At 34.5% G+C, this 24897-nt stretch overlaps 1 protein-coding gene across 6 annotated transcripts; it reads right to left on the bottom strand.

The window, feature by feature from the left end:
• Positions 1 to 357: 357 nt before the first annotated feature.
• Positions 358 to 24541, bottom strand: LOC131153432 (serine/arginine-rich-splicing factor SR34-like). Of its 6 annotated transcripts, none has more exons than XR_009136224.1 (15): positions 24366 to 24541; positions 23365 to 23455; positions 20827 to 20892; positions 20545 to 20619; positions 20227 to 20365; positions 20073 to 20119; positions 19826 to 19883; positions 3655 to 3704; positions 3467 to 3523; positions 3271 to 3383; positions 3083 to 3187; positions 1755 to 1843; positions 1564 to 1688; positions 1038 to 1071; positions 825 to 894 (listed from the first exon to the last, which is right to left on the bottom strand). XR_009136224.1 is itself a non-coding variant. In XM_058105723.1 (14 exons), the coding sequence occupies exons 2-14, from the start codon at positions 23449 to 23451 to the stop codon at positions 694 to 696; spliced, it is 915 nt and encodes a 304-aa protein (XP_057961706.1). In that variant the 5' UTR covers positions 23452 to 23455; positions 24366 to 24541; the 3' UTR covers positions 358 to 693. The 6 variants fall into 6 exon arrangements, 3 of the variants coding, with proteins under 3 accessions (XP_057961706.1, XP_057961705.1, XP_057961708.1); XR_009136225.1 differs by having other exon boundaries at positions 1764 to 1843; positions 24366 to 24498; XM_058105723.1 differs by lacking the exons at positions 1564 to 1688; positions 1755 to 1843 and adding an exon at positions 358 to 708 and having other exon boundaries at positions 826 to 894.
• Positions 24542 to 24897: the final 356 nt, after the last annotated feature.

Here is a 24897-nt window from a genome sequence, read left to right on the forward strand (position 1 = left end):
CCACCCCAAAATCCCCCGCCTTGGGAGCTTTGTTCACTGAGCATTACATGTAAGTATTGGTGTAAAGTAGAGGGCAGGAGCAGCTTTGCAAAGGTTGGCCAGCAGGCCTAGCAATCATCCACAAATCTTATGGTCCTTTAAGCTGCACCACAACCCTTCAGCCATATACCAAAAAATGGGATCATGGGTCATTTACTGCAGACAATCCACAAAGCAATGACAAAAAGGAAATATCATCTCAGAAGCCAGGTGAAGACTGATTATATACTAAGCTATTAAAATAGCAAAGGCTAAACCAGAGAATTCACCAAAAACACTAGCAATAAAAAAACCAGCCATGCAACTATGCTCCGCTACTGTGTTTAAGTTTGGTAAGTTCTTTTTGATAAGCTAATAAGATAATCCTGTCAAGACTTGACGCATGTATAGACCACCCTCCTGTCCTGAAAGTACACTAGATAAGCCAACATATGCTCAGATGACTACTGAAAGAGCACACCATACAATCTCTTTTGCAGAACACCATCGAAGATTGTTCAACCAGAAGGAAAATTATAAAAGAATTCTATGTATATCTATCTAGCTAGCTTGTCCTTTGGCTAGTAAGACATCCCAATTCTAAGTTAAAAGACCTTCTTGGCACCGTCAAAACATGTCCTTACCGCCAATGCTTCCTAGAATCCTCAAATTGCTTCAATACGACCTCCCCTGTCAATCACAGCCAGAGTCAAACCCCATTTTGATTTGATGCAAACAAAAGGTACTAATCTGACTCAACAACAAAAATAGAAGTGTGTGCGTGAGAGAAAGAGGAGGGGAAAGTACAGAAGGCGAATGGGACCGAGACAAGCTCCTGCTTCGGTGACGTTCACTCCTATGTTTCATGCGGGGAGGCTGCATAGTATTGAATTTAGTAAACTGGCTTGTAATGAAATGAGAAAAGCATATATTTAACTCCAATGAAATTTATTTTCAGACGCGTGCGCGCACGCCCGAGGAGGGGGGTGGGGGAGGGGGGTGGTGGAAATACTACTCACAGATGGCAGCGGAGATAATGATCTGGACCGAGATCTGTCAAAATTTCCAAGAAACAATTCAGCTTATTATCCACAATATTTCAGGCCCATTGACCCAAAGGCCCCAGCACCATTCCCACAGCAAGAATCCCAACAATCAAAATTAGAAGGAAAAAGAGAAACAACCATATAACTCTAGAAGCAATAAACAGACTAGTGTCATGCCTCTGCTAAATGGAAGTCTTGGCACAGGTGCCACCACACAAGGACTTGTAATATCAAAAGAAAAACCAAGAGTTCCATAAATCCTTTTTAGCAGCATAAAATGGTAAAAGTGTTGACCTCAATTATTAGAATCTTAACTGCCTCATCGCGAAAGCGATGATTGCAGGTTCCAAGAACTCAAACGACCAAATAAAAGAAGAAAAAATAACCAAAGTGAACCATTAGATTCGATGGTACTAGAGGAAGAGAGGCTACAAAGGTTCCCGAATGCAAGATTTAATAGTGTGACATTGTTGAAGTAAATTTTAAATTTTATTTATACCACCATCCAGCATGTTTGGGGCACTTGGTTCCGGTGGCACTTAATTCAACACTTCCTGCTTATCCAGCTTTAGAATTGCAACCATCTTCACTGTCCCAGTCTAGCTCTGGATGGCATGCTCATGTCTAAAATAATGTAAGCAAGGTTATCATTATGTTTTTCTCAAGGTGCTCATTGACAAAACAGCATACCTCCACAACCTAAAGAGTTGCAGGCATCAGAGCACCATGTCCCAAGAAGTTCCTAACATGCAATTCCAGACTGCCGCAAAAAGCCATATCTAGAAAACAAACAAGGCAACAACCTCCGTAAAACAAGGAACAAAAACTGGCAATTCAGCATGCCCTCTCACAACAACCCCCATCCAACTGTAAAGATTAATAACGATAGCACAGCAAGTCTATGGAACAACAAGCCATTCTGACAACAAAAAACCTTGAAATATGGCATTGAATCAAGCGGATGGTGCATTTAGACGACATCCTAAGAAGTGAAATAATTTGCTTCTTCAACGGAATTAAGACAAAAAAGCCACAAATTAATCCTGTTGGAATGGTCTGACTCAGGCACCATTGCTCGATGATTCATGATTAAAAAGAAGGGCTAAAATTGCAAAATCAAAACAAATAAAAAATAACAAACAGGATTTTGCCATGTAAATGGACTCCTATGATTAAACTGAATAGTTCCAGGTGCTAGATGGAATAAAATGGAATGAGAACACTTATTTGTGGGGTGCTCACACATGCCCCAAGTAGAGGCAGAAATAATAAATGGTTCTATTAAATTCACAAATTTGTGATGCAACAAGCTAGCAATTTAAAATTATGAGTGGGAAAGGTTAAGTCCATAATCTGCTCTGCAGTGCTGCAGCACAGTGCAATTCAATGCAACTTCAGGCAATAACAGTTTAGCAGACTGCACAGTAAACATGGTTGTTACAAAGTTCAGTAAAATGTGATGCTCCAGTATGACAAAATTGACACGATCTGAACCCAAGGAAGATCTCAGAGGGAGAAAGGGGAGATAAAATAAAACAGTAAGAAATAAATTCAAGTTGAAAACTGATAAAATAGGGGCACTACCAAGTTAATAAGTCATATAAGCCCTCCACCAAAATAAATAGTAGTTACAAATTAGCTTATATATGAAATAAAAGAAAAGCGGCAGCATCACAATTCATCAAAACCCAAGTGATATCCAATACTGCCATACCTAAACTACAGTGAATTTCCAAACTCAGAGGGTAATATTGATATTATTAAGTTGATTTTAAAGCACTTGATGAACTGCCATCAACAGCAAATAATACAAAAAAGTCAGGTATTGAGTGGGCAAGCATTGCAAACGAAGATAATGCACTAGAAGGAAAGCAAAACAGGGGAAGGAATGCAACAAACTTTTTATGGGTCAGCGGCCTAGCAATCAATTTAACATAAAATTCCTGCTAGTAGGACTGCAATTATAAACCAAGAATGAAGAATCAAATCATTCATATTTCAACATGAAAAAATAATACCTTAAGGAAGTACGAGAAGATGACCCTGAAAAGGAACGCGAGGCAACAGACATTGATCGAGATCTAGATAATGAACGGTGTAAATATTTAGCCCTTGGAGACTTGCTGCATAGTGATTCACTGATCAATATGAATATATATTTGGATCACATTTGAAGCCTAACTTGAGGATAAAAAATGACTAAAACCTTCTGCTCCTGCTATCATAGCTATGGCTGCGGCTCAAACTTCTGCTTCTTGACCTAGATACACTACGACTGTAACTCCTGGATAAGCTCCTTCTGGAATCATACTCCCTCACCTATATACAAGCCAAATAATTATGAATAATGCACATATAAATGATGGAACAAAATTCAAAATAATGAACTCAGCACATAATACCCGGACATAAGATCGAGAAAATGCATTCCTAAATTCAGAATCGTCAAGTTTCCTGATCTGAACACAGAGAGAGAGAGAGAGAGAGAGAGAGAGAGAGAGAGAGAGAGAGAGAAGTCATTTCAGGATGCAAATTAAAACATACTAAAAGAATAACAAGGAAAACTAACAAGTAAGCTACATCAACTTACTGCATATTTCATATCCTCATGGTTTGTGTAATCTACAACTCCATAGACACCTACAGAATTTTGTGACAAAAATATTAGAACCATAAAGTTTTCTAGAGAGAGAGAGAGAGAGAGATTTACGTGCACCCGTTTTTTAAAGTTCTAAAATATGCAAACTAAACAGCCTAATTGAACTCAAACAAAATGACAAAAATGATCGCAATTGGGAAGAAACATGCCATTAAGTTCAGCCAAAATCCATCCCATCGTGAGAGTTCTTGTCCTAATAACAACATAATAGAGGAAAAAGATTAATGCAGCAGCAATGCAGTATGAAACCAATCCTTCTCATAGTAATAGATCTTAGTCACAAATGATAGTATTAAAGTAATAAAAAATATCCTTAATATGTTGGGATGTAATCACTTCATTTGGTTCAGGTTCTGCTAAAAATAGACAGAAATCAACTTGGTTATCAAAATAAATTACTGGTCCACAACCCATAAACTAAAAAGACCACAAACCCAGTACAGTTGATTTTCCACTTCAGTTTTGTTGGTTATTTTACCTGTTATTCAGTCTCTTAAACTAAGAAATTCCATTGCATTAAAGTTTTAAAAAATGTCTATATTTTAAGCACATTCAATTTGAGCCAAGGAAGAGTAGAAATATCAAAAGGACTCCAAGGAGGAGCCCAAGGCTTCATTCTGTTATGGGAAGCCCATCATGATAGGAATACACACATACACACACACAAACACAATGGGATGTAGGGGGCATTAGTAAAGGAGTGAAACCCCCATTGTTTCTTCCCAAAATCTTTTCCTACATGTTACCCTCTGTTTGCTGTAGAGCAGCAGTCTCACTTGGGTTAAGTTCAGTTTTTTATGTATAAATTTACATTAAAATAGTGAATAAAAAATATTCAGTAATCTCATTATTCGGCTTGGTTTGGTTTGGTTTGATATACAAAACTATTCCAAGAAAAAAAACAAATATCATGACCAAAAATTGTAACCAAGCAACCAAACTGGACATGAATTCAGTCCTGCTGGTGAACAATCAATAATTTTTTAAAAACAGTGCCTTTTAATATTAGAAAATGCCTAGAATCATATTCTGTGACTCCTAGCTCTCTTGATTCCTCACGTTCCAGCAAGCATGCTAGCTTGATACTAAATTCCAGCTTAAATATAAAATAACGGCAAAATAATCCCCTGGTTTTAATCATCCCCAACCCCCCCCCCCCCCCAAAAAAAAAAAGAAAAAAAAACTGAGCTTCCTAGACTTTTGAAAAGTACTGCAGAACTCCACTGTTCATGATGGTTGTTAACTTCTTTGTTTTTTTTTTCTTAAACTTCTATGTGCATCATTCCCTTGCATCACTTCTTTCTCTGGTCCTTGCTCAGTCATTTTAGATTTCCAACAAAAGGTTGGGGTATCTCAACATTATTCTTCAATGTTGACTTTCAAATTAAGTGCCAATAAAGGCAGATCAAGCACAGCAGGTACATGACTGATCTGGCCAACAGTAAATCCCCCTCAATGTCTGACAACAAATTCTGGAGAACATGGCCCTGACTATTTTCACTATTCCATTTCCTCTGCTTCTAACAGCAACAACAAATGCACAGCATCATATCTAAAGAAGTTTAAGATAGTGCTCTTCTTGCCTTGCACAATCCAGTTTCTATTTGATACATTCATATTAGATATCAATTCTTCTTGGTTTCAAGCACCAAATTAGATAGCCAGTGTTTGAGATTTGATTGATGTAATTATCTTTTAACCAACTCTGTGGGAAATCAGCATTTTGTTTGGTTTCTAATCAAGGGGTTATTTGATATCACAGTAAAAAAATATAGGAACAAAAACTAGAAACAAAAAACTATATATTAGGAACATAAACTAAAAACTGAAAACTAGCAAATGCATGTTCATTTTTTCCTTGAATCAAATATATATCAGTTAGAAAATGATTAGAATATTGAAAATGCAAGAGAATGCAAATTAGAAAATATTATGATAACAAATAGAACTTAATTATAATTATATTATTTAATTACTATATTTTAAACTCACTCAATTTTCAAAAAACATCCTGTAGTATATGGAAATTGAAAAATGTTAAAAATATTTCCAAATGACTCTTTTTCAAAACTTAAGAAAATTTTCTGAATAAAATGGCCGTTTTATTATATTTTCTTATGAAAAATTAGGCATAGAATGCTTTGATACGCAAAAGTGAACTTTGGATATTAAATACTGTGGCAAGTAGCCAAAAAAAAAATCTTTTTTCCAAAGACTAACAACAAGAACAGAAAATTAACAATGCAGTAAAACACGGTTATCATCACCTATTTCTTCATCATAATGCCCAAAAAAAAACAATACCAAAAAGCAACTAAGACAGTTTCAGGAAAATAAATTTATTCTTTTCCCCTGATTTCTCTTATTTTCCTAATACCCATTGGTAACAACCAGATACCATATTCATCATGAGCTAGCGCTAGATGCAACTGCCACCAAAAACCATATATTGAACTTCCATCATCAGGGCAAATCCTCTTTTGCAGGAAATTAAGAATTTGGTCTAATAGTAATTTGTTTTTGTTCTAGAAAAATAGTTAATCATTTAACCTCATGAATACCTGGTACTAAGGTTCGGATTTTGAGCAGGTAGAAGAACAGAGGATTTTTGGACAAAACCGAAGCTGAGCAGTTAACGATCTTGCTGCAGTGTTCACTGGAACCAATTGATGATTTGACCATACTCAACAGGCTCTTGCCCTGTTTCTGCTCCAGATTATGGTGTAGTGGACTTGGACCATTTCATTTTTTGCATTTAACTAGTAGAGAATCCATGCTATGCACAAGTTTTTAAAATTATATTTTTAAATTAAAATATAATTAAATAATAATTTAAGGATAAAATTGAATAAAACTATTTTCAGATTTAATTGAAAATAAAAATGCGTATATTGAACTTTGAGAAGGGGTAAAAGGCTATCCTCCATCTTTTATTTTAGTATCAATGTTTTAAAAAGCTCAATCGAGGCTTGTCTCAAGGCAAGGAATGCCTAAAATGCCTTGAGGCTCAATCTAAACTATCAAATTCCAAAAAGACTAACACATTGCATGCTAAGGCTTACACATTTTTTTAAAGGCACGCCTTTTGAACCTTTTTAGTTGAGGCTTATGCATTTTGGGTGTGTGACTCTCAAGTTAGAATTTGTTAGAAAATTTTAACTACATGTTTGCATGAAAGGAATACCATAATATAAGTTGATTTCTAAAACTCTTGAACCTCAACTTTACCAAAATAACAAACAGTTGCATCTTAGATCATGAAAATAGTTTGAAATTTGTGATAATATAGCTATCTCTTGTCATGATTTATGTTATAGATTCAAGTTAGCAAATTTTGAATGACCAACAAGTAGTTTGCAAAGTATATCTATTTTTTTTTTTACACTACATTTGTGATTTTCTTAATTTTTTCTTTATTTTAAAAATATGTATAATTTATTTAACATATTTTTATCTTAAAAACAAATTCTCAACAGGCTCACACCCCCAATGCCTTAAGGCTTACACCTCGCCTCTAAGGGCTAAAACACCTCGCCTTTTAAAACATTGTTTGGTATTATAAGTCTACAATAAACAAAATGTGTTCTTAAAAAATTCAAATAGAAATTATACAATAAATAAGTATATGTTTTAGCATTGTTATAGTAGAATATTATTAATGACAAAAATGTATGCACTAATCCATGTCATGGGTGGATAATATGTTTCATAAATTTTCAGGTAATCCTTAATTAATATGTCCGATTAATTTTCAATTAAATTATAGCAAATACAAAATGTTACTTCCATGTACTTTTAATTACAATAAGTTAGCCTTATTATGTTTTTTCAATTGACTAAACTGTCAAGGAAGGAAAATACAACAAATATATCTCTCACAAATAATTATTTCATCTTGATTTTCAAAATCAGGCAAAAAATAGAGTTATTTAAATTTGCATGATTATTGAATTAGTGTTTCTTATTTGTATGAAATTAGTTGAGGTAATAATTCATGATCTAGGACTAAAATATAGTAAATAATGCACGTCATCACAAGCCCATGATGGCACCACTGGAGTTGCATGTAGACAATTTTTCATTTATTTCAAGTATTCACAGAATTATATGCTTTGGGATGTGTAGACAAGATTTTATGAGGGATGACCGGCTTAAATGTTGGGGTTTGATAATGGCTTTTATAAGTTTTTTTCGTAATTTCTTTATATTTTTATGAATTAGCAATATATAGCAAAGAGTCAAAGCTTTGGAATAATGCTATAGTTTTCTTGATTTATTTTTCAAAAGGGTGCATTGCATGCCCAAAGAGTTGGGATTACTCAAACAAAGATGGCATAATATAATGACATTTTGGTTAGAAGTGGATTAATATTTGCTGATCACCAAACATTTTTAACCATTCAATGCATTTTTTTTTTCTATATATGTGTTAGCATCAGTCCTAGACAGTCAGTCTAGTGTTAGATCTTTTTCCCCCCAATCACCTTGACATATGCTAAAATTAATGATGTGCTCTATCCTTCAAAATTCATCTACAACCGTAACATTTAAAAAGCCAATAAATAAAAGAGAGCAAACATATGAGAAAAAGAACCATACATCCATAAGAATAATAAAATTATAGAAACATCCTAGGGAATTAACATACAAATTACAAAGAATGATCAAACTAAAGATAGGACCATGATAAGTTTACTTTTATTTATTTCTTATCATAAGACACTGCAAAATTTATAATCATATATATATACTATAATATAAAAGAGAACAAAATGGATGAGAAGACTCCAAATTCCCAATCCTAAATTCTAGAATTTTTTTTAATAATAATTACCTAAATTCGCATTGGATAGAATTTTGTATTCTTTGATGCTATTCACCATTACATTAATTTTTGTAACAAAATAATAATAACACAACACTCCAATCACCAGCTGTCTAGGCCCATCTTTGCTATCCACCCAATTACACAGCACCAATTTCACTCATCATTCTAGCAGAAACCAAGTTTCACTCTTCCTTTCCCCATTTTACCAACAGCATTCATCATTCTCCCCCCCACCCCTCTCTCCCTCTCTTTCTATCTCTCTCTCTTTCTTTGTCTCTCTAAATGATACTGCCCTAATTTTTTCTACAATTTAACATTTCTTTTAAAAAAATAAATCTTATTTTTTTTATAAGTTAAATATATTTATTCATTGGTGAAATCAATTTATACATAGAAAAATAATTAAGACTTACAAATTTTATTTACTTTAAGTCAACCAACAATAGCCCAATCAAGCCTCTTTCTAACTCTTCTCTCATGCCCCACGAGCATCTAATGTTTAAATCATGTTAAACATTTTAGATACTCTTACCATTTTAGAAAGATGCAGATTGTTACTTACTTCGTGCTTAATATAGTTTACAAATGGCAAAATTTTAGCATAACTCATACATTTATTATCAAACGATACCTTAAATTTTCAAAAAATCTTCCAAAAAAAAAAAAGAAATCCATTAAGTCCAACCCAAATGTCAACGGGCATAAGTAACATCTCTCTCTATAACTATCCAAATGTTTAGGCCTTAAAATTTGTATGACCAAAAAAAAAACCAACAAGTTTGGGAAAGTCAAAGCAGTCTTTTCATTAATTTTTTAATCATGGAAGGGAGGAACTGACGGTTGTTTTCACTATTAATCTTGGCAGTGGTTGTTACAAGACCAAAACTATAGCCGGTGAACATTGTTATAAAATTGTTGCCAACGTAATTGCACCAATAAATGCAGAGGGTGTTTGTTTGATTTGAATAGCTTAAGTCTGAAATGGTTCACTAAAACGTGAATCAGTCAGACATTACATTGGTAAAATCAGACTTGAAAACACATCTAGTTCATTAAGTGGGAAATTCAAAGGCCTTTTTCCAATTTTATCCCTTCCAAAAATTGAAATGACAAAAAATCATTACCCGAATTTTTAAAATTAAAATAATAAATTTTATTTTTGCATAAAAATAAATTATTTTATTCTGAATTATAATTATTAGTTAAATATATGAAAATAAAATAGTATTTATATTAAGTTAAAAAAATTCATTCATATAATTGTTAATTTTATCAAATATTTATGCTCCTAAAAAATTGAGAAGAATGAAATTGAAAATCAATACATTCACATATTAGATACCAAATAGTTCACATAAATCAGTATTTAGATTTAGAAAATGGTTCAAGTTCAATTTAGACTGGTTCACAAAATCATATTTGATTTTAGTATTCAACACTTAACACTTGATTTTACCAAACACCGCCGCAAAACCCAATATGGGCAAAATCTTTGAGTTTAATGTCAATAAAGTTGAATGTCGGCAAACTTCTTTCAGAGAAATTTGTTTAACGCATTATTGGGCATTGCATTGCTCGGTGCAATCAGATTGCGAACAATTAAAAACAACGTAGTCACCATGGCCAAAACTGAGTTTATGTTTGGTTTGCAGACTAGAAATTTATAGGAAAAAGATGGAATACATTGAGAGAAAAGGAATAGGCATTCCCATTAGATAATTTTAGATTGTCAGTTGCTTTATGGAATAACATTATTTATACAAACGATCAAATTCTTCTATCATAACTATTCTATTCCTATAAATAAATGCAACCCAATAAAACAAACACAAGAGTTGAAGCAAATTTCAATCCTCCTCCCTTCCATAGCTGAAAAATTAGGAGAAGAAAAAACCCCACTAGAACTCCCCCACTTTTTTTTTGGATGGGAGATGCTCTACTTATGTCCAAAAATTGTGCTAACAAGTGGATTAGAGTGAATCAATTTCACCTTTTTTTGGGAGGCATTGTTTTTGGAAATTTAAGGTATGGTTTGATAATAAATTTAAGTCATGATAAAACTTTCCATCATTAAACTTTATTAAGCATGAATCAATTAGTGACAACAGAAACTAGCCTCTCTAGAATATTTTGAATGCATCTCTTTACAGTGTTAAATTCTTAATGTTCTAGAGACATGCTTGTGGGCATGACAGGGGGCTTAAAAACAGGCTTGACTACAAATCTGGTTGGATCAAGTAATTGAATTTTCAATATTTTGTCTTGATAAATTTTATATCCATAAATTAATTCGACTAATATAAATTTAAATAAACATTTAATAATAAATGAAAAATATTGTTTATTTTTTCAAAAAATATTAAATGCTAGAAAAATAAAGTGGCATGCCGTTTGGAAAGTGTGTGTAGGATAGACAGCAGGATGGATACTGGCAAAATGGGAATGGAGAGAGAGAGAGAGAGAGGGGGGGGGGGGAATGTAAACTTTGATTATCTGCTCAAAGGGCTGGTGAAATTGGCTCTCTCCATTGTTGGCGGGAGAGCAAGGGACGGGCCCAGACAACTGGTGACAGGAGTGGTGTCATTTTTCTAAATACACCAAAATGATGTACTAGCAAATTTCGAAAATTTAGTTTAAAATTATTTTTAAATTCAAAAATTTTAGAAATAGGATTGCAGGTTTGGAGGCTTCTCATCCATTTCATCTTGTTTTATATATATTATAGACTTTTCAGTGAATATTTAATTAATCAATAAAATAGGTTTTATTTTTAAAAAAAATTAAAAAATAGTGTTATACCATTAGGCTTTATTTCAAACATAGAAGAAACTAATGATACTAGTGCTACCGCATCTACCTAGTACTACTCCCAATTAATAGAATATGTAGGAATAGAGTACTCAGCATTCTCTTTTATTTCTGTTTTGATGTGTATAAGTTTATTCCTACAAGAATTGTCGGAGATTTTAGAGGTTGGGTAGGGAATAGGTGACGCCAGCATTAAACATTTTAAAGTGTCAACTTCTAATATCTAAGATTATTTGGATCCTAAAGGAAGTGGCCTCTCTTGTTAACACTCTATTTACTAGGTTTTGTGGTTCACTTTGATGGATCCTTTCAAATCTGGGTATGGAAGAGAACTTCCACAAGAAGACAAATCCACAAGTTCACTTGGAAAAGGTGGGGTACGGGGCTGAAGGATCACCTAATCGGCAACTAGACGGGTTTGCAAGTGTTTGCCCTTGTTGTTATCAAGGTGTTGGACCAAGTCATTCTCCTTACAATATTGGTGGCAATTAAATCAAATAATTATGGATTTTTTTTACTAGAGGTCTATGATCAAATGACAAGGGTAATTCAATCTTCATTCTTGGTGCAGTGGAAGGGGAAGGTTGGCGTAGATTTCCACAAGAGTTGCAAGTGATTATGGGGTTGGAGGAAACAAGCAAAGTCAAGACTCGACCTTTTGGGAATCACGATTGTCAGAGTTGGAATGAATTTCTTTCTAGCACTTCAAAGGTAAGATGTGATTCAGGAGTTTTGGAAGTTACCAATGTGCAGATGCTGAGCACTACAGTGGCAATGAATGGTGATCCAAGAGGTTCTAAGGAAACTAGGGTTTGCAAGGGGAAGAGGCAATCAAGTGTGTAGCTGAAAGTAGGTGGGCTTTGCTAGGGTTGGGCCAAGGTCCTTAACATTACAATTTATTTGACCCATCGTGGTCCGTACCTTCCCTAGACCCCACATATGCGGGAGCTTTATGCACCGGGCTGCCCTTTTCTACTATTGGAGAATAACCATGTGCTTTTAGGGGGCATTTGATTTGAGGAATCAAAAAATATTCCCATGGAATGATATTCCCTGGAATCTCTTTCCATGGGATTGGATGCATGTCTCATGCATGGTTATCAAAATCCCAATCTGTATTGTGCGATTCTACGATCCTATGATCCATACTTGCCTAATCGATCCGGATCTTAAGTAAAATCTCAATAAAGTAGGATCCTAGTAGGATCTTATCTAGAACCTTAGGATCTTAGGATCTCGATCCTACTTGCGATCCTATCGATCCTACTTTTGCAATGGAATATGGATTTTTCCTATTTAGGATTTTAACAAAAAAGGCCCAATATATATTTTTATTGGCCTAAACACTTTACTTTTGCAATAGACATAAAATTTGGTCCAGTTGGCTAAATGCATCAAATTAAGGCAACATAACAAGCATGTTCTAGGATTTTTTCAATCCAAGTAAAGAGAGCAAATGAGCATCTCTTGAAAGGTTTCTTTCTTAAAATTGAAAGCTCTCTTAAGAGCTTAGAGTTCTAGATAGACAGATCCAAGGTTGTCTATCGGTATGCTTGGACTATTCCTTCTTCCAGCAATAATAGAGGTTAGTTGAGAGCTTCAATAAATAGGGAGTTGCACAATCAGGCTGAGAGCTTAAAGTTGCAGGCTTGTAGCAGTTATGTGTTATCTTGTAGTTCTTTTTACTTTCTTCCTCTCTTTTTTCCCCCTTTTATTATTGACAAGCCAGAGACCTATCTTTTTTTCCCAAAGCAAAGAGCATATAGCTTTCTTTTCCTTTTCTTTTTTTTGCAACTAACAGAAAGTTCTTCCTCTTCCTTTTTTTTTTTCCTTCTTCTCCTTCTTCTTCTTCTTATGGGCTGATGACAAACTGCGGAAACTAAGAAATTTACATCATTTCATTGAATTAAGATTAGCAATTTCTTCTTTCTTCTTCTCTTCGTTCCTTTTGCTTTTCTTTTTAATTATAATTATTAAATAAATAAGTTAGCAACAGTCTGCCCTTTGCAGAGCACTTTGCAGTTCAGGCTATTTGGATTTTTAATTTTTTTTTGAAGGCTCAAAATTGTTGAAGGAAAAATTAGCTAGGTGCTAAATAGCAAGCTAGCTACATTCCTAAAATTTCTTTTAATTTCTTAAACTTGCTACCAAGTTTTGAGAATTATTTTTTATTGAGAGTTTTGAGGATTATTTTTTATTGAGAGTTGTCAGGCTACTTAGATTTTTTTTTTTTTTTTAAGGTTCAAAATTGTTGAAGGAAAAACTCAGGTAGGTGCTAGCTAGCAAGCTAGCTACATTCCTAAAATTTATTTTAATTTTTTAAACTTACTACCAAGTTTTGAGGATTATTTTTTATTGAGACTTGTCATAAATTTCCAAATATATAAAATTTCAATTTATTTTACATTGTGAGTAGAATCTTACAATCCACGATCCGACCCTGCGTTCCCTCCTAACGATCCTATGTAGGATCTCGATTCTAAAAACCTTGGTCTCATGGGAATATTTCTGTTTAGTTCGCATTGTAAGATTCCTAGGAATGTTCCTAAGATTCCCAAGTCAATATTTGATTCAACATGGGAATCGCATTTCAAGAAGATAACCATTACACTCTTGACATGTGCCTAACCAATACATGAAGAATAATTATATTTTCAGCACAAAAACCTACTAAGAATACCTACTTATTAAATCCATGTCCTAAAATTTTCAACAATCATAAATTTAAAAAAACTTAACACTCAAATAATCAATTAACCAAAATAATTGAGGGCAATATGGTATCCAAATATTAACTATTATATTATATTATATTATCACACTAACAATATTACTTTGATTTCATTAAAAATTTATTAGTTTAAATATAATAATTATTAGTTTAAATATAATAACCTCAATTTCATTAACAATATATTATTTTAAATATAATTTTAGAGAATGATAACACTATAGGGGAATTATTTTCCAACCAGTCAAAATAGCGATTGCAATTTGATCTAAAAAGTAGGATTCCTATGAAGCTTACTCTTTGTTTGTAGGAATATTTTCATTCAGGAATGAAAACATTCCTATTTCCTGCCACATCATATTCCCATGCTCAAACAAATGTGGGAATGAGATGCCTCCTAAGAATCTTGAAAGATGCCACAAACCAAACACACCCTCAAGGGTGATGTGCCTATTTGCATAGGATAATTAGCAGTAGAGGTGAAACTACTATGGAAGGGCTTTTCATGGATTTCTTACAGGCTTGTAGCTTTTCTAATACGCAAGGGATTTTGTCGGACCGCAATGAGACCACCTCTTATTCTCTAGCCCATGTCCCTCTAGACTTGGGGACCCATAATATAATGGGGACCTTCTAGCTGAACACACCTCAAACTCGGGTTTTATCTCAGCAGAAAGAACATGCCGCAGAGGCTCATGTGGCAGTGGGTGTTGAAACATCTGGACACAGAATACTTGGTCTTCGACAGAGCAGGCAGGTGGAAAAGAAACAGCTTTGTGGTAATTCCTCTCCAATGGGCTGGTCAATGCAACTGAGCAACACAAGTCTTTTACTGGTGGTTTGAGAGATGGAGGAAGGGATGTGTCAAAGATTAATAAGCTTACTGGAGGGTTTTCTGAAGAAGATGGTCGTCAGGAGGTACATATGGAGGATAATGCACAGCTGTTAACATTGGGAATCAAGATGGGGCAAGTTCCAGTGATGACAAGGTGAGGATGGATGGGGTGAAAGTGAAACATCCTCAAGTTGATGAAAAGTCAAGTATCACATAATTACACTCACTGGGGCCAAAAGAAAAGAGTAAAAACGATTGATTCAATTGAGGCATTCTAGGGCTGATGGGAGGCCATTTAAGTTTCTAAAAAGACACGGTGATGGCAATTTTTACATCAATGATTTGAATGGGTTGAAAAGTAGATTTAGAAAATGACGGTCAGTGAGGAAATTCTGACTAGCAAGAAAAAATCGGGTGATGTACCAGATGACAAGGGTGATATGGATAGTGATTTTGATAATGATGGATGGCTACTTATAGATGAGGTTCATGAACAACTAGGTATTGAATCAGATTATTCAGATTTTATGAGTGTTCCTAGCAGTTTCCATCTCCAAAGTATGATTTAGAGAGAGTCTTTGGTTGAGGGAACGTTGAAATAGATAAGGAAGTAGATAAGATGAGCATAATAAGACCAGTATTTTGCTTGTCTTTGATTCTCATCTTCTAAATTTGTTGGCTAAGAAGGGTAATACTGTTAGCTGATCGAGAGGGAAAGGAGTCTGCTTGGATGGTGATACAAATTAAGGCTTAGGATGGAACAATGGAAATTGGCTAATTTGCAATGCTCTATCAACTACATTGGAGGGGTTTGAAAAGCAGTTTTTTTGGGTGGTGGCAGTTGTGGTATGGGTTGCTTTGTTTCTCTGTTTTAATTTTCTATATTGAGGATTTCTTGTCCTCTCTTGCTTGTATTATTTTTCTCTCTTGACATATCTTCTTTTATTGTCTAAGGAGAGAAAAAGCGAGAGATATCAGGATAAAATTATGGAGAATATAATTTGATTCTCCACTGAAAGGGCTGGCAAAATTGGTGTCAGATAGTTGGGGGAAGAAGGGGGCATGGGCCTAGATAGCTAGTGATTGGAAAGGGCAGCTCAGTATACAAAGCTCCCACATATGCAGGGCCCAGGGAAGAGGCAGACCACTGTGGATCTATAATATACAGTTTCAACTTGCAATTTTGCAAGAGGTTGTTTCCATACCGTTGCACCTAGGCTTCCTTTCATAGCTAGTGATTGGAGAGTTTGTTTTTTTTTTGATACATCAAAATTATGAAGCAATTGGTAGCAACAAAGTATACAAAATTATTTCCAATGAGTATTTAGCTATAAAAAATATTTAAAATTTTCAAAAGTTCTACAAATTAGGACTAAGGATTTGGAGGCTTCTCATCAATTTCATCATGTTTAATATTATAGTATAGATTGGGAGACCAAGAGCAAAGTATAGAGCGGATGATAGAGAGAGAAGCATCATTTGAACTTTTTGACAGTAAAAGAGGCATCTAAAGAAAAAAATAAAAAATGACATCAGCACCATTCTAGCAAAATTATTAATGCCTAATTAACAGAGGTACGATAAGTGACCCCAAAAAAAAAGGTAAACAGAGGTCACTTCCTCACAGGCACTTTTCAAATGCTAGGTCTAAGTACTTCTAGAGAAAAAAAATGGAGGGTTTAGTGAACTTTTTCCTAAATATAATTAGAAGAAAAAACTATCTAAAGAGAAAATAATATAAATAATAATAATTGAAGATAGGAAAGAGAAACAATATAGTGGACTTGCTTCCTTAACCCAAACTCATAAAATTTAGAAAACAATGGTCCCACCCAGTGTTTTAAAAGGAGGCGAGACGTAAGCCTCAAGGCATTGAGGCCTAAGCATTTTGGGTCTGTATTGTTTAAATAATTAATAAATAAATAAATTATATATAGCATAAAATTTTCTTTTAATTTTTAAATATTTATCTAACAAATCCTTAAAAACATATATTTTCTATGTTTCTTATATAAATGTTGAAAAAACTGTAAATGCAATTATTATTTTATAATTTTACAAAATTAAAAATTAAAATAAGAATTATTTTCTACAACATACCTCAAGATTTTTAGTTGTAAAAAAAAAGTTATATTTTAATTCCAATTTTTAATATAAAATATCACATCCTTTTCAATTTCTCATATCTATATATACATTTAAAAATATTTTCTTTTAAATTTGCTTTATATATGTTGGACGGATAAAAAGTAAAATAGTAAAATAAGCAGTTGACCTAGCTTGGACAAATCATTGGAGGTAGTTGTTGAGTTGTCAAAGAGGGAGAAGAAGCTTCGCCGAGAGAGGAATCATCGAGAGAGTGCTTCGTTGAGAAGATCGTCAAGAGAGGAGAAGACTGGAGGCTTCAAAGAGAGATCAAAGCTTCGTCGAGGCTTCGTCTAGAGAGCAAAGGAGAAGAAGCTTTGCAAGAGAGAGAGAGAGGATAGGGTTTTAGGTGCGTACGCCTTGCATCTGAGGCGTAAAAAGGTGAGCTTTTTTGCCTGATGTGTACACCTTCTCACCTGAGGCGTACACCTTTGTGGACTTACACTTTTTCACTTACACCTAGTGCGTTTTAGGCCAAAATCGCCTCAAGGCGCGCCTCAATCATGCCTTTCAAATCACTGGTCCCACCCAATTATATTTGGGAATAAAAAGTGGGGGCACATATGGTCGTTGGACCACATCAAAAGCCCAAACAAATAATACATAAAAACTATTTTAAAATAAATGTATCATTTCATTTTAAATGCAATTGTATATTACATCCATACCCGGCAAAAAAGATGTTGAAGCTAGAGAGAAAAAGAGGAATCACCCACACACACAAAAAAAAAAAAAAAAACAAACAAACAAACAAACAAATATGTAATTTTCATTTGTGACTCTTCAAATAAATAATTAGGAGAGAGGAACAGAGAAGACAATATAGTGGACCTGTCTATCTTTACCAAAAACATAAGCTTTAGAAAAACTGAAGTCCAGCCCATTCTGCCTAGGACTCAAAGGTGGCATATAATTACAAGGCCGCATCAACAGCCAAAAAAACATGTGACAAGACCCCAAACTAACAATACATAAACTACAAAAAATAGTTGTATCATTTCAAAAGCAATAGCATATCCACGTCCATACCCAGCAAGAATGGTGATGAAGCCAGGGGAAAAAGGGAGCATCTCCACACACGCCCCACCAAAAAAATCTATAATTTTCATTTGTTAGTTCCCACTCTAGGTAAATAATTAGGAAAACAAATAAACTTTTTTTATAATTGATGACCCCATACTCATTGATGATGGGAATCACAGGATAGAGATTATAACAGGTCATGGTCCTATGGTTTGTGAATAAGGAATCTGTTGCGGTCATGAATTGGTGGAATTTCCGAAAGCAGGTCCCTAACTTTCTAAATAGCTATTAGAAGGTTTGAGTAATAGATAATGGCCTAAAAAGTACAAAGGATTTAAGCTCATGAAGGTTGCAAGATCACCAATTATCTCAAAATCATAAGCAGTGTTTTAAAAGGCATTCGTGAGGCATGCCTCTTGATGCATTTTGAGCATAAAATGCCCTAAGGTGTAAATCCAAAAGGCGCACCTTTTATGCCTCATATGGGAAGGCGTACGCCTTTTGGGAGCAACTTGATTTAAATTATTAAAAAAGAAAAAAAAAAGTAAACAAAACTGATAAAGCTTTGACGAGTGTCAAAACCCCCTCTCTCGACGAAGTTTCTCTTCCAAGCTTCCGTCTCTTTCCGACGAGTCAACGACCCCTTCTGACGCCTCGTCTCTCTCCAACAACCCCTTCGAACCTCTCGTCTCTTTCCAAGCTTGCGTCTGGCTTCGAAGACTCCTCCAACTTCTCGTCTCTCTCCGACGACCCCTTCCAACCTCTCTTCTGCCTCCGACGACCCCTTCCTACATCTCATCTCTCTCTAACGACCCATTCGGACCTCTCGCCTCTCTCTAGTGACCCTCTACAGCCTCTTGTCTCTCTCCGCAACCCCCTACAGCCTCTTTGCTACAAGATCTCTTCACAATCTGAGGTCTCTCCTCGAACTAACTCCAGTATTCAACTCTCTCTCTCCAGTGTTGTTCCTAGCAGACTCCCACGAGACTCTGCCAGTGTCTCTAAAACTCAAGGTAAGCTGCAGCTGCTTTTGATTTGTTTCAGTTTTCACTTTTATACTATATATAAATTTATTTTATTTATTAATTGTTTAAAAAAATACAGTCCCAAAATGCATACGCCTCAGCGCCTTAAGGCTTACGCCTCGCCTCATAGAGGGTAAAATGCGTCACCTTACGCCTTCGCCTTTTAAAACATTGATCATAAGCATTGGGGGGCAGTCAAGGGAGTACGATAACAAAGACAAAGGGAAACACACATCACATACAAGTCACAACCCAAGGCTTCCTAAAGCCAAAGCGCTGCACTATGTTAGATCATCAATTATCCCAAAAGCTTAAGTCATTAGAAATTGGGTCTAGCAGTGCTACCAAACTATCTAACAAAAATTTACTTTATTTTCAGAAGTACAGGGATTAAAGGCCGATCGTGGGATCTGTTAGAACAAAAGGTACAAAGAATTAGGCAGAAGAAGAAACTAGGCAGTCATGCCTTCAATAATCTAATCAAAAACCTCAAGATTTTATTCATCCAACTCTTTTTTCCCCAAATAATGTTAATCAAAATCTTTCCAACTGGAAATATCTTCCTTTATAAAGGAATTCACAATATTTCTAAATATTAAACCCTGTTTCAAATGCATAAATTTTGTTTCTTCTAATAATATCTATTTAATAGTTTCGAGAGGAAATGAAGGAAGCAGGCATCAAAATCAAATGAGAATTTAACTTACCATGGCGACCACGGAACACTTGTGAGAAGCTAACATCTCCAGCTTGGCGCATGTGGTCCTAAGAATTGGATGAGTGTTATAAATGTCATACACATTAACTTTAAGAAAGTTAACTAGTTGGTCCCACTAGTTCACTACTCACTCGTTCACACACAATTAAGTGGGGAAAAAAACAAGAAACAAGAACAAGCAAAGTGACATTCAAGAAAACATACACATGTTGGAAAAGAGGAAATAGCAAGCTCACCTTTAGGTCTTGCCAAGATGCAGAGGAAGGTAATCCAGTGACCATAACTGCTCGATAAAACAAACAAATGAATTGCATATGTATGGTATCAACTTCGAACGTTATTAAACTCTATTAAACATGCAGAACAGAAAGCCCAACAAGAAATACACACCCCGATATTCAGAGTGCCTAGAAACTCCACGGCTACCACCATCACTGTAACTGCCATATGAATGTCCCCGTCCTCCACTGTAACTGCTATACTGATCCATTGATGATGAATAACCCCGCCCACCATGAGCAAACTCAACCTATAAAAATATAGATGATTGGATCTTTATGAAGCTATAGAACTAGACACACAAAAACACACACATACACATAGATACGCAGACAAATAAACATACTGTACATACATACATACATATACACTTATATATATATATATAATACAATATAATATAATAATGAAAATGGAGAAAAGACTAACTCGTAATCGATGTCCATCAAAGTTATAACCATCACGACCACGAATGGCATCTTCAGCATCACGAACGTCTTCAAACTGCAATATACATCAAGTTATCAAATTTAAAATATATATATATATATATAAATCTCTCATAGTTTTATGGAGGAGTTAATAAAATGTGAAGTAAAAGAAGGAAGGGATTGGGGCTAAAGTTTAAATAAATACTCAAAATACCCTCATAAACTAAAGGGAATTCGTTTATTTCTCAGTATCTTACTATTATTCTTGAACTCCACTCACCTCAACAAATGCGTACCCTGGAGGTCTTGGCGGAATCTTCAAATCAATGTCAACTATAGGTCCATACTGCAATAACCACCGATAAAAAAAATATGAGCATAGGGCAACAATATCAAACCACTCGCTGTTCCAATTTACCTCCCCACATGCTCATATCAATACCAAATAAAATACTTATGCTCAAGATGATCAAGTGCCTACATTTGTTCCAAAAGGAGCTCACAAATGCATGCCACTATTATGCTTCTAGTTTCACATACCAATAGTATGAGCATAATGGCATGAACCAAGAATAAATAGAAAAAATAAGGCAAAACAGAATATTGTCATTACTGCATGTGCCAAGGACATCAATTGTGCACTGCAAGTGTTACTAATTGTTAGTCTCTAAATATTTTTCAAGCCACTGGCGTTGAAAATGAAAAATATTGAGGAGAATTTATAGGTCAAATCGTCAATAGTTATATCTAGTCCCAATAAGCTCCATTACTAAACATGATGTGGAACAACTAAAAAATATGAGCCCTTGGAGATTAGAAGTTCAGCATTAAACACATTTGACAAGATATTAGGGAGGAAATCATAGCTACTACTGCTCCCCTGGTTATTTTGATTTGAGTATCAAGTATAGTTATGTTCAACACATTTCCTACTTACCTACAGTCATAATTTGACAACATTACCACAATGAATTGCAAATAATTCCAAATACAATCAATAAAAATCCTTACTCTTGAATCACAAGTAGAGCACCTATGAGGAGGAGTGAGTGAGTTATTATTTCTAACATGAAGAGGGGTAGGGATAAGCCTAAAATAACTTAGAATGAGGTAGTGAGGAAGAATTTAATAGCCCTTGATTTAGTAGAGGAAATTTCTCTCAATCGAGTGAATTGGAGAAAAAGACTTCATGTAGCCGACCCCGCCTAGAAGAACTTGAGGTTTGTTGTCGTTGTGTTGTACTCTTGAATCAAAAATATGTCAAAACATTTCATACCATTTCTACCCCTTCTATGTTTATGCTGGTTATCGTTAATGATCCACTTAACCAAGCTCTTCCAGCAGAAAAAACTGAGCTAGAGCAAACTTAAAAAAGTTGGACAGTTGGACTGCCATGAGCAACAGCCCACAGAAAAACTCTCTCCAATATTGAACTCAAAATATAGAAAGGCCCCTCTATTGTTCAGAAAAGTTCTTCCAGCTTGTTAACTCCTGTGTGATTCAATCAACAAAGTGTGGTAAACTGTGTGGCAGATTGTTTAAGAAGTCCTACAAATAATGTCAAAAGCATCATCTTCACGAATGTCCCACCAAAGGACTCTAAATCTATCCCTTGGAATTTTACTCATTGTGCATCCCATTGAATGAAATCTTTTTTTCTTAGTAAAAAATCAGCTTACATGAAACACCCTCTAAACAGCCCCTCCAGCACCAATACCAACCTCCCTGACAACCCACCCACAACCCCCCCCCCCCCAACAAAAAAAATTAATTAATTAATTAAATGGCCATTCAATCAAAATTGAAAATTATGCATTACACTACCTAATGACCTATCTTGAAGAGCCCACGAGGCTAAGAGCCTAAGCAGTTAAGAATAGAATAAATAACCATACTTAACAAGTACAAAATAGATGACTACACAACATTAAGATTTATAAAAACGATAAACTATAGAGTTCATGATATCACAAGAATTCTTCAACAAAGAAGGAGCAGCCCCTCCAATCTAGTTCTTTCTTTGATGGTGATACACCTGCATTCATTCATTCCCACCTTAAGTCACATTAAGATGAGTTGATATAGATTTGAACATATTCCATGATGCAAACAATACATGGATAGACGAGGCTTGGATCAAATAGGGACTAGGAGTAAATACCAAATTTTATGGCCTTCATTGACTTGGTTAAGGCACAGCAAAAATAATAATAATAATAATAATAATAATAATAATAATAAGAAGAAGAAGAAGAAGAAGAAGCTTCATAACCTATAAAAACAAAAGAGCTTTCAAGAAACATTACAGCAAGCGCACTTCTCCAAGATATAAATAAATGCATCACAATGTTTTGCATTTAGGCAACACTATCAATTAATAAGAAACTAACATTTAGCATTCACAATTTAACCAATCATAGGGCAAATGCATTCAGAAAAGAAGATGATGTAGGGCCTCCTATAGTCCTATAAGATTAGCATCTCAAGAAAACCCAACATGGAAAGCATATTTTTATATCTCTAACATTGTTTGTCCATTTGAATAAGAAAAGGAGAAAAGAACAAAATATAAAACAACACTTGAAAAGAAGAATAAGTAGTCACGGTAGAACCAAGAAGTCTCTTGAACAATATCGCACATGTGACTTCAAGCTGCCCGTACACTAAAATAATGACATCACTAATCAACACAAACAAGGCAATCCAAATTACTTCAAAGAAATATAATTCTAAAGTTAAATTAAGAACAAAATGAAAAAGAATACAATTTTTGAGTTGGCTTAATTCAAATTGAAAAGCCCACAATATAAAAACAAACCTTGTAAAATATATCTTCTACTTCTCTCTCACGAGTATCCCCAGGAAGATTACCCACATAAAGTGTTCGACTTCCATGCCTGCCCATCTTCCTGACAATTTTACATCATTTTATGATCATTTAACATGAATGAGGTTGTAAATCAATCATTATTTGCATATGAAAACAATTACAACTCACAAAATCAAATATGAAATTGACCAATAAGAGGTACATAATGATATAAACAACATCATACAATTTAATTGACATTAAATTAACTGAGATGCAAACTAAAAACAGATCATAAAGAGCAAAAGAAATATATATGCCCTTTGGTAAATGAAAATACGGACATGTATATATATATATATATGAACTTAAAAATCACGACTCATTTTCACCATTTACGACCTTAGGAAAGAGAAACCTTCCTCATTACTCGGAAGACGGGATCCTAATACAAATTTCTCAAAACAGCTACCATAAGTGTTCTCATTCTTTTCGAGAGCACAACAAAGAACCATTGTGTTCAAAAGTTTTCTTAATTTGTATCCTACTCAGTTTCCTCGGTGCCCAGCTAAAAATCAAAACCCTCGATACAGTAAAATTGAAATCAATTTGGAGTTATGGTTTCTTTCCAAGAACAAATGTAAAATAAAACAGAACTATCAAGAAACGAGCTTGTACTTTGAACTGATTTCTGGGGATTTGCGGTCTAATAAAAAAATTCAATTCCAAATTCATTTGCGCATAAAGCAGCTTAGATCAAGAACTGAGGCCTCCAATTCCATGTCTAGAACCTCAATTCCATGCAATCAGACACTGACCAAAAACCCACAAAAGAACCACATAAAATAAAATTTTAGTAACCCTAGAGCACCCAAATGATAAAGAATCGTTCTTTCCCCCATAGCATCTCAATCAATAAAAGCAAGAACATACATACATAGAGAGAGCGAGAGAGAGAGAGAGAGAGAGAGAGAGAGAGAGAGAGAGAGAGAGAGAGAGAGATGGGTAACCTCTAAGCTGAGGCCCGAGGGTAGATCAGTGGAGAACCTTTTGCAGATGGATTCTTCTAGAGAGAGAGAGAGAGAGAGAGAGAGTCTTTTGAGGCTGATAATGGAAAATGAGCGTGCTGTTGTGTAAACTGCGGAGAGGTGGGGCAAGAATTGTGTGCTTCGCAAGTATATGATTTACTTCGTAATCCAAGTGGACGCGTTCAAAATCCTGTAATTGTAAATTTAATTTAAATTTTTTCACAAATAACTAATATTTAGAGAGACTTTAAATTTAGAGACATTTGGTAAAATTAAATATTAAGTCTTGAACATTAAATTTAAATCTAATTTTATAAACTAGTTATGAATTGAATTTGAACAAATGGTCAATCAAAAAAAATAAACTATTTAATTATTTGGTATCTAATATTTAATATGTTTTTTTTTTAATTTTAATCGTCTAAATGCATAAGAAAATAAATATTTGATAAAATTAATGAACAGTTGTATAAGCTAAAATTCTTAATTTAACGTAGATAATATTTTTTTTATA

This window comes from Malania oleifera, chromosome 4 (genome assembly GCF_029873635.1).
Source record: "Malania oleifera isolate guangnan ecotype guangnan chromosome 4, ASM2987363v1, whole genome shotgun sequence".
Taxonomy (NCBI): Eukaryota; Viridiplantae; Streptophyta; class Magnoliopsida; order Santalales; family Ximeniaceae; genus Malania; species Malania oleifera.

Coding starts and splice junctions, on each gene's coding strand:
- LOC131153432 (XM_058105722.1), bottom strand. CDS start 23,451: ATGGGCAGGCATGGAAGTCGAACACTTTATGTGGGTAATCTTCCTGGG. Junction 3,188..3,270: donor TATGATAGCAGGAGCAGAAG/GTTTTAGTCATT, acceptor ATCACTATGCAG/CAAGTCTCCAAGGGCTAAAT. Junction 1,072..3,082: donor TCTTCTCGTACTTCCTTAAG/GTATTATTTTTT, acceptor AAATTTTGACAG/ATCTCGGTCCAGATCATTAT.